Raw genomic sequence first — 13,979 nt, forward strand, 5'->3', positions numbered from 1 at the left:
CTTATGCACAAGTACTTTTTAATATTTTGAAGGTAAATGATAAAACATTAATGATTTTTACTTTATTCTCTAAAATGATATATATTTGTTGATGAAAATACATTTGTAGCTCAAACCAGAGCATCAGAGTGTCAGTGTGCACACCAATTTGAACACCAGATTTGGACTTGAAAGGTGAGTTGAGGGCCATATGGCTTAAAGTTCTAATAACTCTTTTCATTATATGAATCATATTTTTGTGTCTTTCCCTGAAGTAATGTTAATTTTATTTTTTATTTTCAAATTTTTTTTTATTTTTTTAAACTCTGCCAAGTCTTAGGATAATTTTATTTTTTAAGTGCTTTATTTCTTTTGATTTCTTCCCCCCTTGTTTAGATATATATCTCTTTGCTAAGAATTCTTAGAAAATAGTGACAAAGCCTATCAATTCTATACAACCTGCTTGGTTTTCTTAGCTTCTTTTTGAATATGTAACCATTTTACCTTTTATGGTAATTTGCTTCTGCGGTATATTATATTTATTGCAGTTACCACAAATATTGTAGTAGACTTTTTCTTAAAGGCACAAAGGCTTGACAGTGTCTACAGTGTGTATTTATACGAAGTAAACTTAAAAAATTTTAACAATGAATTATAAAATTGAAACTCATTTTGAAGGTAATTCCAAAGGAGATACACAAAAATGTTCTAAACATAGGGAGTTTGTGGCCCACTCAAGGTGACAACTGTTAACTCATTTCAGTGCTTAAATTCTGGTGTGTTTATTAACAGTCACCATGCTTTTTAATCACAACTATTGTATGATTTGTCTTGTACAGAATTTTGCCTTTTGTCTTGAGATTACACAGGCTTAGCTATTTTAATAATATACTGAATCACAGTTATGCAAGACATGTCAGTATTTGGTTATTGGGAAACTATTACAGTTAAATTTTTATTATAAATATATAATTATAAAATCATAAAGCTCTTTGAGTAGTGCTTCTTACATTTCCTACTAACTACCCATCAGATAATTTTATTTAATTAACTTAAATCAGACATTACCTAATTAGTTTCCTCCCAACCCCCCAGCAACCCTGAATGTTATTTTCACATTTTGAATAAGAGCAGTATAGGAACAGTATAGGAATGGGATTTGCATACATGGGTCCATATAAATATCTTGAACAGATTTCTTTTCTTTTCTTTTTTTTTTTTGAGATGGAGTCTTGCTCTGTTGCCCAGGCTGGAGTGCAGTGGCGCAATCTTGGCTTATTACAACCTCTACTTCCTGGGTTCAAATGATTCTTCTGCTCCAGCCTCCTGAGCAGCTGGGATTACAGGCACACACCACCACGCCTGGCTAATATTTTTGTATTTTTGTAGAGATGGGGTTTCACCATGTTGGCCAGGCTGGTCTGGAACTCCTGACCTCAAGTGATTCACCAGCCTTGGCCTCCCAAAGTGCTGGGATTATAGGCATGAGCCACCATGCCCGGCCCAGATATATTTTCGAGAATTAGTCATAGAGTTAAACTACTTTTTAAATACAGTGTAATCCGCAAATGTTAGCCATTTAAACCCCTAAGTGAGACTGAATTGGAAACTCTTGTGTCATGCTTGTCTCTGAAGTCTGCCCCTTAAATGATATTCATCTTCCTGTGGCCACTCTCATGCCCAGAACCTTCACTATAACACACTACCTCATCCACCTCCCATACTGTCACCTATCACAGAGTTTACTAGGTCAGGTTCCTCCATACAAAGTTCTAAGTTATCACTTACAGAAGTTTTAATTTTTATATGTTGGGGTTGTTTTTACTAAAGAGTACTTTCAATCCCCTGTCCTGTTGAGATGTTTTAGATACTAACAATTTAAAAAAAAAAAAATGAGTGTGTCAATGTTTAGGGCTTCAAATCCAGAACTGTATGTGCCTATGACAGACACTAAGCAGAAAATAATTCCTTCTATTTCTGTATTTTAATTGAGGAGTAGATATAATTGCAAAATTAAAGAACATAAATAATGCATGATTCCACCATCCTAACATCACAGTTATTTTTCCTTTTGCTGTAATATCTTATGATTCTTGTCCCAAGCATCATGTTTTCATAGAATTACCCATCTGTGTATAAAGAATTGTGGTCATAATGTACATACTGTTTGAAATTCTTTGTGCCTGGCCACTTTACGTATTTTAAAAAGAAAGTAAAAGGATAACCAGTGTGACTAGGGACACATTCAAATAGAGTAGTTTATCTAAGTAATGATCAATTCATTTAAAAGTTAAAGACAGCATTAGTTTAGTTCTCTGTCTCTCTCTCTCTCTCTTTTTTTTTTTTTTTTTTTTTGAGATGGAGTTTCGCTCTTGTTGCCCAGACTGGAGTGCAATGGTGCGATCTTGGCTTACTGCAACCTCTGCCTCCTGGGTTCAAGCGATTCTCGTGCCTTAGCCTCCCAAGTAGCTGGGATTACACCCAGCTAATTTTTGTATTTTTTAAGTAGAGACAGGGTTTCACGATGTTGGTCAGGCTTGTCTCAAACTCCTGACCTCTGGTGATCTGCCGGCCTCGGCCTCCCAAAATGCTGGAATTACAGGCATGAGTTACCATGCCCCGCCTAGTTCTCCTTTTTATAGTAACTGTAATTACCATCTAATGCCCAAGTAAATGTTTTTAATTAATTAATTCTTCCAAGTTAACTGTCAGTGAACTTTTCATTGCCACCATTTTAAAACTATTTCTCTCCCTTCCCATTTATCCATGGCTATATTTTCATGATGACAGCTGGAGTTGGGAAATATTTTAATATTAAGGGAAAAAATATAAATTTGAAAATAAAACTGTGATATGCCATTTGACTTTGTGTGTTTTTATTTTCAGTATAACACAGATTCTCCCTAAAATTGGCATAGGTCTGTAGACCCTTTAGGAAAGTCAATTTGGAGCTAGGCTTTTTTTTTTTTCAAGACTTTAGAGATGATACAGATTATGTAATTATGTCCTTCCTTCTTTTTAAAAAATTTAACTTTTTTTAGAGATAGGATCTCGCTCTGTCACCCAGGTTGGAGTGCAGCGATGAGATCATAGCTCACTGTAAACCTCGAACTACTCTACTCCAGCAGTCCTCCCACTGTAGCCTTTTGAGTAGCTGGGACTAGTGGTGCATGCCACCATGAGCAGCTAATTTTTTATGTTTTGTAGCAATGGGGACTCGCTGTGTTGCCCAGGCTGATCTCAAACTCTTGGACACAAGCGATCCTCCCATAGGCATGAGCTACTGTGCTCTGCCTCTTCCTTACTTTTTCTTTATTTCTTCTCCCTATCACAATTCTTCTTACTTCTGGAGAAAAGCGAATCCACATGTTCTTTCGATTTATGCCCACGGTACTTTGGTGTTTCATTTAAGGTTTTACTTATTCCTTGTAATAATTTGAGTTTAGAACCACTTTTGAGGCCAAATTCAACCAAACAATTTTATGTTCTTGCATTTAGGAACCGCTTAGAAAATGTGCCTGAGTGGGTATGTGAAAGCCGAAAGCTAGAAGTTTTGGATATTGGCCATAATCAAATATGTGAACTTCCTGCCCGGTGAGTATTGCAGATCAAATGAGAGGATCTCACAATAGATGAGCAATTTAAAAAATTGCTGATTCGGTGTTTAACTTGGTATCATAAGCCTAAAAGAGTTTGCTTTAAAAACGAATATGGTATCTTTTACCCCGTGTGGTGTCTTCAAGTTACAAACTTTCTTCATGCAGTGCAGTGAGGAGTAGAGTGAGGCTTTGACTCTCAGCCAGACTTTTCAAAACCTTGCAGGCAGTTGTGCTTGGTGGAAATTTTTAAGTAAGCCAAAAACAATCTTTGAAGCAAACAATATGATTAGCCCACTTCTGGGATCTTAAGTCTTTCAGAATCTTCCACCTCTGTTTGTTGACTTAATATGTCTACTTTAAACATAAATACCTTTTGTTCTCCCTAGACCTTAACTTTGAGGGGGAAATAAGATGGTTAGGTCATGAAACCTAGAAAGAGCAAACTAGACTAGATTCTCTTTTTCTTGTTGTGAAATTTGGGAGTAGAAGGTTCAAGAACTTCTCTCTCTTAAATATGTTCTTATTTTTATTTTATAATTTTCACTTTAATGGCAAGATTTGCAAAACAGCCACATGATGACTTCTATTGTCTGTAAATATAGACAGATATTTTCAAGTTGACTAATCATGGTCCAAAATATTAGTGAATTTTTAGTAACTAGCCATGCAGTTAGTAACCCTAAGAGTCTATCCAGTGCTGTCCTGTAGAAATTTCTGTGATGATTGAAGTGCTCTGTATCTGTGCTGCCCAGTATGGTATCCACTGGCCATATGTGGCTATTGAGCACTTGCATTGTGGCTAATGTGACTGAGGAACTAAATTTTGTGTATTCGTTAATTCCAATTAACTTAAATTCATATAGTTACTTGTGGTTGCCTCAACTCAGGTCTTATTATTTCCACCATTCTCAGCCAATCACTGAACAGAGGAAGTCAGTTATTTTTAGCTATGTATAATCAAAAACATCAGTGAAAATATTGTAGAAGTATGTTACCATTTTGGAGTAAACTTACTTTAGTGCACAATCTTTAAAGGTATGTGATCACCATTCCTGTTTCCTTACCAAGAAGATACACTTGCTTGGTAAGCCTAGTAAACATGTTAGAGTTCAGCTGTTCAGTATGGTAGCCCCCAGCCAGCCATTAACCAAGTGACTGTTGAGCACCTGAAATGTGACTAATCCTAATTGAGAAGTGCTGTAAGTGTAAAATATACATGGAATGTAAAATATTAATAATAGTGTACATTAATTACATGTTAAGTTAATATTTGGGGCATATTCTGGGTTAAATGAAATAATACTCTGAGAATTCATTTACTTGTTCTTTTCTTTTTCTTTTAATGTGGCTACTAGATAATTTAAAATTACATGTGGCGTATATTTGATAACACTGTGTTAGAATGTAGCTCTTATTAAAGAAATCTGAGTTATATTTTCATCCCTGAAAAGCTCTGTTAATTTCATTATGTTCCCCAGCAATACATTATACCTGTAAATATGATCCATTTGAAAGTGCTTTCTGCCCTAGAATATTATGTTGACTGAGCATTTAGGTGATCCGTTGCAGCCATCACTATTAACAAGAGGGTGTGTGTGTGTGTGTGTGTGTGTGTGTGTGTGTGTGTGTGTGTCCGTGCATGGCCCTTTTAGTAAAAGAACAGGAAAAACGAAAACAGTAGGGAAAAAAATAATTTATTGAAAAAAATTTTCTACCTTATCTTCTATTTTCTTTCTGTCTTTCCTTCTTTTCTTTTTTTTTTTTCTTTTTTTTGAGACAGAGTCACGATCCTGACTCACTGCAACCTCTGCCTCCCGGGTTCAAGCAATTCTCGTGCCTCAGCCTCCTGAGTAACTGGGACTACAGGCACGTGCCACCACGCCTGGCTAATTTTTGTATTTTTAGTAGAGACGGGGTTTCACTGTGTTGACCAGGCTGTTCTTGAACTCCTGACCTCAGGTGATCCGCCTGCCTCAGCCTCCCAAAGTGCTGTGATTATAGCCATGAGCCACCACACCTGGCCTTTTCTTCTCTTTTCTCTGTTCTCTTTCCCCCTTTCACCCCTCAATCCCACAGATAGCACATTGGCATCCAAGTTCTCTGTTTTGCTGAAGGCTACAAAGATATATCATATATATATTTTATAAATGTATATATTATACATTAATATATATTTATATTTTACATATATAAACAAACAAATGCAAGATAACTGACATTTTGTCCAATTTTCCCCCCCAGATCTGTTGATCTTTAATTTGTTCTGCGTCAGAACAGGCTTTTTGAGAATCTAAACAAATGCTTATTCAATGCAAATCCCAAATGCTCTATTGTTATTGTATTCTTGTGTGTGTGTGTGTGTGTGTGTGTGTGTGTGTGTGTGTTTAACACGTGGAACAAAAAGAGTGTGCATTGTTTTTCTGTTTATAGTGTTGTTCAGTTGCAAACTCTGTATAAGCCCTGTTGTTGATGTAATAGGCAAGACTGGGTACCGTGGCTCTTGATCTAGTACCAGCACATTGGGAGGCCAAGGCAGGAAGATTGCTTGAGCCCAGGAGTTCAAGACTAGCCTGGGCAATACTGCAAGACCCTATCTCTACAAAAAATAAAATTAGCCAGACATGGTGGTGTGTGCCTGTAGTCCCAGCTACTTGGAAGACTTGAGGCAGGAGGATTGCCTGAGCCTAGGAGGTCAAGGTTACAGTGACGTGTGGTTGCATCACTGCACTCCAGCGTGAGCAACAGAGCTGAGACCTTGCCTCTTAAAAAGAAAAAAAAAAAAATTCAGGCAAGACAATGATTAATTAAAATTGATTTAATACTCATACTTTGTCCAAGTAAGGTATATGAAGAGTTTGACAGGGCCGGGTGCAGTGGCTCATGCCTATAATCCTAGCACATGGGGAGGCCAAGGCGGGCAGATCACCTGAGGTCAGCAGTTCAAGACCAGCCTGACCAACATGGTGAAACCCTGTCTCTACTAAAAAATACAAAAATTAGCTGGGCGTAGTGGCACATGCCTGTAGTCCCAGCTACTCTGGAGGCTGAGGCAGGGGAATCACTTGAACCCAGGAGGTGGAGGTTGCAGTGAGCCAAGATTGCGCCATTGCACTCCAGCCTCAGCATCAGAGTGAGACTCTATCTATCTCAAAGGAAAAAAAAAAAAAGAGTTTGACAAAAGAGAAATTATTAGAGGCAGAAATGTATTAAAAAGGAAAGAGAGTATTTTAATGTTTAGACAATACCCAAAAGAATTGAACTAAACCCAATAATTAGCATTCAATACTCATCCTATAGTTGATCTTTTTGATTTGGAAAAATCAAGGTAAAAGATTTTATCACCTTTTAGTTATTTATGTGGTAAAGGATACATATATATATATATGATGAACCACATGCTGAAATAATAGGCTGGAATGACCATTACAGAGACTGCCCTATGGTAATGGTAACTGCATAGATCATCTGGCCCGGATAATCTGTCTTGTCACACTGATATCTAAACCTGCCAACTTAGATATCTTTAACTGGGGCCTGTGGTGTCACAGCATTGAGACAGTTTGCTAGCATCTTTGTGAGCAAAGAAACTCCATTTGCTATTTAAAGTGAATAAAGTTATGCCCTAATGTTAACGGGAATTTTTAACTCTTGTGGATTGAAGGATACAAAATTTGGATTAGACAAGAAGAGTAAGTTCAAGAGACCTATTGTGCAGCATTTTAACTACAGTTAATAACAATGTCTTGTATTCTTGAAAATAGGTAAGGGAGTAGATTTAAATGTTCTCACCACAAAAAAAATGATAAATATGTGAGGTAATGCATATGATAATTAGCTTGATTTAGCCATCCCACAATGTATACATATATTCAAACATGTTTTACACCGTAAATGTATGCTAATTTTTGTCAAGTAAAAATTAATTTAAAAAAATTATGGGCATTCGTGAGTGAGATCAGAATGGTGGAAAACAGGAGGTGGATGAGGAAGCCTCATTCTTTGACAGCAGATTAATAAATAAATTCTTAATTTATCAATTAGGCAGATTGATAAATTCTTAATCTAAAGTGATCAGGATGCAAATTGTAACCTCACTTTTCCCCACCCCTGAGATGTCTGTTTAAACCCAGGGCCTGTTTTTTTCTCTGTAATGTTAGGGAAGTCTGAAGTGGTCATAATGTAGATTTACATTAGATTAACAAGTATTCATCATCTCTGACAGTTCTGATGACCTTTACAAGAAACACAGCCAAGCTTCCAAATGGCTCTTTAAGTCTCTCAAGAAAATAGTGGATTAAGTACATGCTGCTCTTTCGGGAGGGAGTCTCTACCTTGGTCTAGGATTAAGCTAGAAAAAAACAGAGACATACAGCCAGGGAAGTGAGGCAAAGAAGAAACAATTAGGATTGTGAAATGCAACTGAGGAAAAACATAACATTTTCTCAGTTGACATTTGTAAAAGTTTGATTGAATAACCCTTTATTTAATGCAGATCCTATAAGTAAAGACTGCTCAGCTGTGCTTATTCAGAATCTCTTATGGGTAACCCAGCATTCTGGGACAATATAAGATACAAGCCCTACTCTGGAGAAGCATGCAGCCTTTTAAAGCTTGCCTTGTGACCCTGACAAGATTAGACTGATCTCTTCAGTGGCTCCATCTATAGAACTTGCTTTTTGCTATGTAGAGCTTCTTTGCTCAGTATCTGTTTACATAGTTTTTTCCTTCCTCCTTTTCTTGAGTGTAGAAAGTATTGAAACACAAATAGTTCCAAGTTTGAATTTATATTAAAATGAATTTGTAGTTGCTCCAAATGAATTTGTGATTTTTGGAGAGATAATTTTAAGTATTCTACTCTTTTTCATTTTTCGGTCTTTTGTCCCTTTTTATACAGCTTATTTTGTAACAGCAGTCTCCGGAAACTACTGGCAGGACACAACCAGTTGGCAAGGCTTCCTGAAAGGCTAGAAAGAACCTCGGTGGAGGTCTTGGATGTGCAACACAACCAGCTCCTTGAGCTCCCGCCTAACCTTCTGATGAAGTCTGACAGGTAAAGCCGTTTGTCTTGTTTATCATCTGAGTCTATAAATACTCCCTCATTTGTGTCTTTGTCTTTTGTGACCTGAGACTGTGTAAACTTTCCGATTATGTGTCTGTCCCAGATTTGTGAAGGAAATAGTTTTGCCAGCCACTTTACTGACCATTTTGTAGGCGATGGAGTCAGGAGCAACCTATAGATTCTTTATTAACTTTGCTGCTCTCTGGAACAAAGTAGGTTACATTGTCCATACATGTGTCATGGGGATGTAGGTGTAAAACAAGGATGAGAAGTGTGCTCCTGTGTTACTACCTGGTCACATTCCATGCCAGGCTTAGCTTAATTATCTTATGATTCTCTGTTCCTGCTTTCACATGTTTGGGACTTTGGGAGATGGAGATGAATTGTCCTAGAGTTAGCTTAGTTATTACTGATTTTGGTTTTTTGATTTTTTTGAGACAGAGTCTCACTGTGTTGCTTAGGCTGAAGTGTAGTGGTGCGGTCTCAACTCACTGGAACTTCTGCCTCCCAGGTTCAAGTGATTCTCCTGCCTCAGCCTCCCAAGTAGCTGGGACTACAGGCATGTGCCACCATGCCCAGCTAATTTTTTGTATTTTTAGTAGAGATGGGGTTTTGCCATATTGGCCAGGCTGGTTTCAAACTCCTGGCCTCAAGCGACCTACCCACCTTGGCCTCCCAAAATACTGGGATTATAAGTGCGAGCCACTGTGCCCAGCACTTACTGTTTTTTAATCAGTCCTTCTTATCTTTACCATAATTAACTCCATATTCAATTCAATTATTTTGTTTTGAAAAAACAAAATTTTCCTAAATTACTTGTATCGTACACTAAGCATTTGAAGAAGTTGTTTTGAATGGGAGGGAGAGGTTAATTTCAACATTAAATGTAGCTCTGTTATTTTGTTGTGATAAGTTGCCACATACAGAATTTTCTTTAAAGAAAGCCTTAAGTAACAGTGGCTGTTAACTTACTTTGGAGCATCTTGTTTGCTTCAGAACCCATGTGCATCATTCTAAAACGTTTCATAGGCTGATAGCCTGAGTTATTTTGACTTCTGCTCCCATGTTTATTTTTGGGGAGTGACCATTACTTTAGAGACAATATGAAGGATCTAACTTTCAGTGTATCTCATAATGAAGACAAAAATGTTAAATTTAATTTTGCTTCTAGAAGTGCAGAGAAAAGAAGGAAATGATGACGGATCTTTTTACCTTACAAAATAAATGTTAGCTATGTTTCAGCATGTGTCATATTATGTGGGTGAAATGGCCGTCTGCAATCTCTGGCTCTCCTAAGCTGAATTAGATTTCCCACTGCATGTGCCTAACTCCCTGAGCTTACTCCTATCATAATAGCCATCACACACTGTATTGTAATTTCTTACTCACTTGTCTCTCTCCATTATTAGATTACTAACACCATGCGGCCAATGACTGTGTCTTAATTATAGTTTTATCATCAACATCTTACAGTGTCTAGAATAAAGGAAAGTGCTCAAAAAATATTTGTGTAATAAATGATAGAGAATTTAAGGAATTTCAATTCCAGGCTTTATATTTTTTTTCTTCCTCATCTTTTCCGTAAATCTTTAATAAGATTAAAAAAAATCTTACTACAAAAATATGATTACATTCAGTAAAGTGTCCAACTTTTAAGTGACTGCTCAATGAATTTTTACATATTTATAGAAATGGTTGCAGGGACCACCTTACCCAGAACAAGATATAGAACATTTCTAGCACTCTTCTTCTTCCTTTTGTTCTGTTTTCCTCACTTAAAAAGAAAATTATCTTCAGTGTACTCATGTAAGTTATAACGAATTCCAACTGGAATAATTATAAAGAAACAATAGAACTATGAGAAAATGGGATTGTCATATTGTAATTGGCCAGTACTATGTCATCCTCCTGGTAAAAAGTGAAATGTTTCAAGATCATTGAAAGAATTCTTGTTTTTTAGTTTTGGGGTATTTTTTTTGAGACGGAGTCTAGCTTTGTGGCCCAGGCTTGAAGTGCAATGGTGTGATCTCAGCTCATTGCAGCCTCCACCTCCTGGGTTCAAGTGATTCTCTTCCCTCAGCCTCCGAAATAGCCAGGATTACAGGTGCATGCCACCGCTTCTGGCTAATTTTTGTAATTTTAGTAGAGATGGGGTTTCCCCTTGTTGACCAGGCTGATCTTAAATTTCTGACCTCAAGTGATCCACCCGCCTTAGCCTCTCAAAGTGCTGGGGTTACAGGTGTGAGCCACTGTACCAGGCCAGAATTATTGTTTTTACATTAATATCAAAGCAGAATGTGCAGGGACAGATCACTTTAGACATACACTTTTTGGTTGTGAATACTATAAAATTTGATTTCTTCTATGGAGAATTATAAGTTATGTCATAATGGGAATCCACTTGTTCCCCTAGAGTTCTACACTGAATCTGTAGGACCAAATAAAGGAATGGATATAGGTTTTAGGAGTCTGAGTGAAATAAAAACCATTTCTGAATCTGGCCAATTCTGGTAAGTTCACGACTATTAAAGGTTATCAGTGCTAGAATTTCCAGTAGATAATAGTCATTCTTTATTCATTTCTGAGAATTTGATTTTTCTCAGAAATACATTTCTGTATTTCATTTTCTGGAGACTGTATTTTCATGTTTAGATGTGTTTGGACAAGGATTTAAGTAAGAACAATTGTGGGTTTAGGGGATTGTAATGACTCCCAGGATTGAAAACCACTGCCTTGATTGTTGACTTTGTAATTCTGTGCAGGTCATTCTAAACCTCGGTTTTCTCATTTTGCTTATTTGTTCAGTTCCCAAATGGTACCTGTATGTTGGAAAAGGAAGGATTGTGTGAACTGGAACATGAATATGAACTGGACAAAGGTGTGAACTGAGCCACTGGAAGGACACTGCTATCATAAGCTAGGCCAGCAGTGTTAGCTAAAGGCATTTAGGCAGAAATCCCCATACAAATAGACTGACGTGTCTACAGCCAGCTGCATTTTTGAAAACAGGGGCTGTTAGGGAGAATTTGCCAGCCTTTGGAGGCTGTGAGGGGAGGACAGGGCAGGATAAATACATTTCTGGCACAGGAGAGTTCTGGAGTAAAGGGTTGGGTGAATGAGAAGGAGCAAATATCTTGGTTTTATTTTATGAGAGTAAAACAAATGACCAAAAAATGGGAGAAATAAGAAACTGTTTCAAGAAGGCATATTCCCGTACCTTTGTTTTCCAAGCTATAATTGCTACATCTCCAGCACAGCATAGCAACTGATTTAGTAGAAACAGAAAGAAAAGTTAAGATTGTTAATTATCTTGGGCAGACAGGATTATGTGAAAGGGGTGGGATAAATTTGATTAGCTGTTTTTCTAAACCATATTTTTATATTAGTTCACTTGTTAGAAGATAACAAAAATAACATTTTCTAATGATTTCCACCAAAGTATTGCCTTTAAAGGTTAATACTTATCCTCTTTACACAACCTCAATACTGGAGGTTTTTACCTACCTATTTATAAAAATTTTATTACGTTTTGTTTTATTGAGGCATAATTTAAACTCAGGAACATTTACAAATATCGTGTATTTGGTTTGATGAGTTTGAGGGGGGAATGAATAAACTAGTAAACAGTTGTTGAAGTAGGCCAACCCAGAAAACATGAAATTTAAAATATTAAAGACAATTTTTAGGAAAGATTCTTTGTGACTGGCTTCTTGCAGGGGGTTTCAGTTGTGATTTGTTTTTGTTCACATGGTTCAATGCAGCAAACATCTCACTGAGTTTAAATCACTGTGCTGGATGCGTAGGACATTGAGAAATGACTACACATAGGAATTATCCTCAAGAAGCTTACAATCTAATGAAGAGTTTAAAGTAACTGCACAATAAACTATAGTGAAAGGTAGGTTTAAGACGGTAGAATAGACGGAAAATAATAAAGTTGGTCTAGTATAATTTAGGCTTATGGTATGATGAGCAACATTTTGTTGTTGGATGATACAAAGCTGTGTGTTTGGCAAACAGCTGCAGGCATTGGTGAAACTTTGCTCCAGTTGCCTTCCATTCAGTTTCGCTACATAATGCAAATCTTAAAAATATGTAAATTCCTTTTTTATATTTTTTTGTGGTAATAAATTATGGTTACAGTTCTGTGTTTTGTTATATAACTGAGGAAAGGGCTTTATGTGTTTCAGTGGTTCATCCTCTAAGTAGAACTTGCGCTACCAAGTGTTATGAGAAATATCAGAGAAGCATGTGTTATTGGACACAGGGCAGAAGACCACATTTTGACTCATGAGAGTTTTCCTTTGCTCTGAATTTTTCCTAATAAAGCCAGTCTCATACTGTCAAGTATTACAGGGCCAGGCACAGTGGCTCACACCTATAATCCCAGAACTTTGGGAGGCCAACACGGGAGGATTGCTTGAGCCTAAGAGTTTGAGACCAGCCTGGGCAACATGGCAAGACCATGTCTCTACAAACTGAAAGAAACAAGACGAAACAAAAAAAACAAGTCAGATGTGGTGGCTCACACCTCTGGTCCCAGCTACTTGGAAGGCTGAGGTGGGAAGATCACTTGAGCCTAGGAGTTCGAGGCTGCCGTGAGCTCTGATCACGCCACCTACACTCCAGCCTGGGTTACAGAGTGTGACCCTGTCTCAAAAAATGAAAAAAAGGTATTGCAGCTTTAGAATAGTGTATATTAATCTACTATACCTGGTAGCAGGAAGCTGTTTGGTAACCAAGTAAGAGACAGGGGAATCTGTGTTATATTAGACAACTTTTAGTCATCTTCATCTTCCTCTAAATACTTGAGGAAGATATTCTAATCTAGATCATGGGCCTAGATTTCTCATTTACCTGTCTTTTTAATTAGAGTTGAGGATTTTCCTGATGGAAACCCCAAAGGGGTTTCAGATAATTAGTTGTCATCAACAGATGGGTGCGGGGAGGGTAGACATTCTCCATGGGTCACCAGAGTGGATGAGACATTGCCAGAGGGACTGCCATCCTTCTGTTTCTTCCTGAAATCTTGGCAATGACTGACTCCCTGTCCACCTAGCATCTGCACACACATTTGATGGCCAGACCGCTTCTCCTGATGAAGTCAGCCTAATTAACAAAGCCAAAATGGACCCGTTAAAGGAGAGTTATAGGTCCCTGCTGTGGGAGGGCAGCCAGGTCTGTTTTTATTCCTGAGTGGACTAGTACAAGGTATTTTCAGGGGCAGAAGTTGGGGAAGTGTATGTTCAAATGAGCTTCGTGGTAATTGCTCATGTGTGTTTATTAAATATTCCCAGAGTATTAGTCACATTACAGACCATAAGTTTTAGTGACTCAGAGAG

At 37.4% G+C, this 13,979-nt stretch overlaps 1 protein-coding gene across 1 annotated transcript in view; it reads left to right on the top strand.

Annotated features, from left to right (window-relative positions):
• The window catches only part of PHLPP1 (PH domain and leucine rich repeat protein phosphatase 1), a 271,730-nt gene that overhangs the window by 193,936 nt on the left and 63,815 nt on the right, over positions 1 to 13,979 (top strand). The window contains exons 9-10 of the mRNA XM_010388805.2: positions 3,478 to 3,573; positions 8,473 to 8,628. Of these exons, the coding sequence (XP_010387107.2) occupies positions 3,478 to 3,573; positions 8,473 to 8,628 (252 nt within the window). The remainder of the gene's footprint in view (positions 1 to 3,477; positions 3,574 to 8,472; positions 8,629 to 13,979) is intronic.

This window comes from Rhinopithecus roxellana, chromosome 21 (genome assembly GCF_007565055.1).
Source record: "Rhinopithecus roxellana isolate Shanxi Qingling chromosome 21, ASM756505v1, whole genome shotgun sequence".
NCBI lineage: Eukaryota > Metazoa > Chordata > Mammalia > Primates > Cercopithecidae > Rhinopithecus > Rhinopithecus roxellana.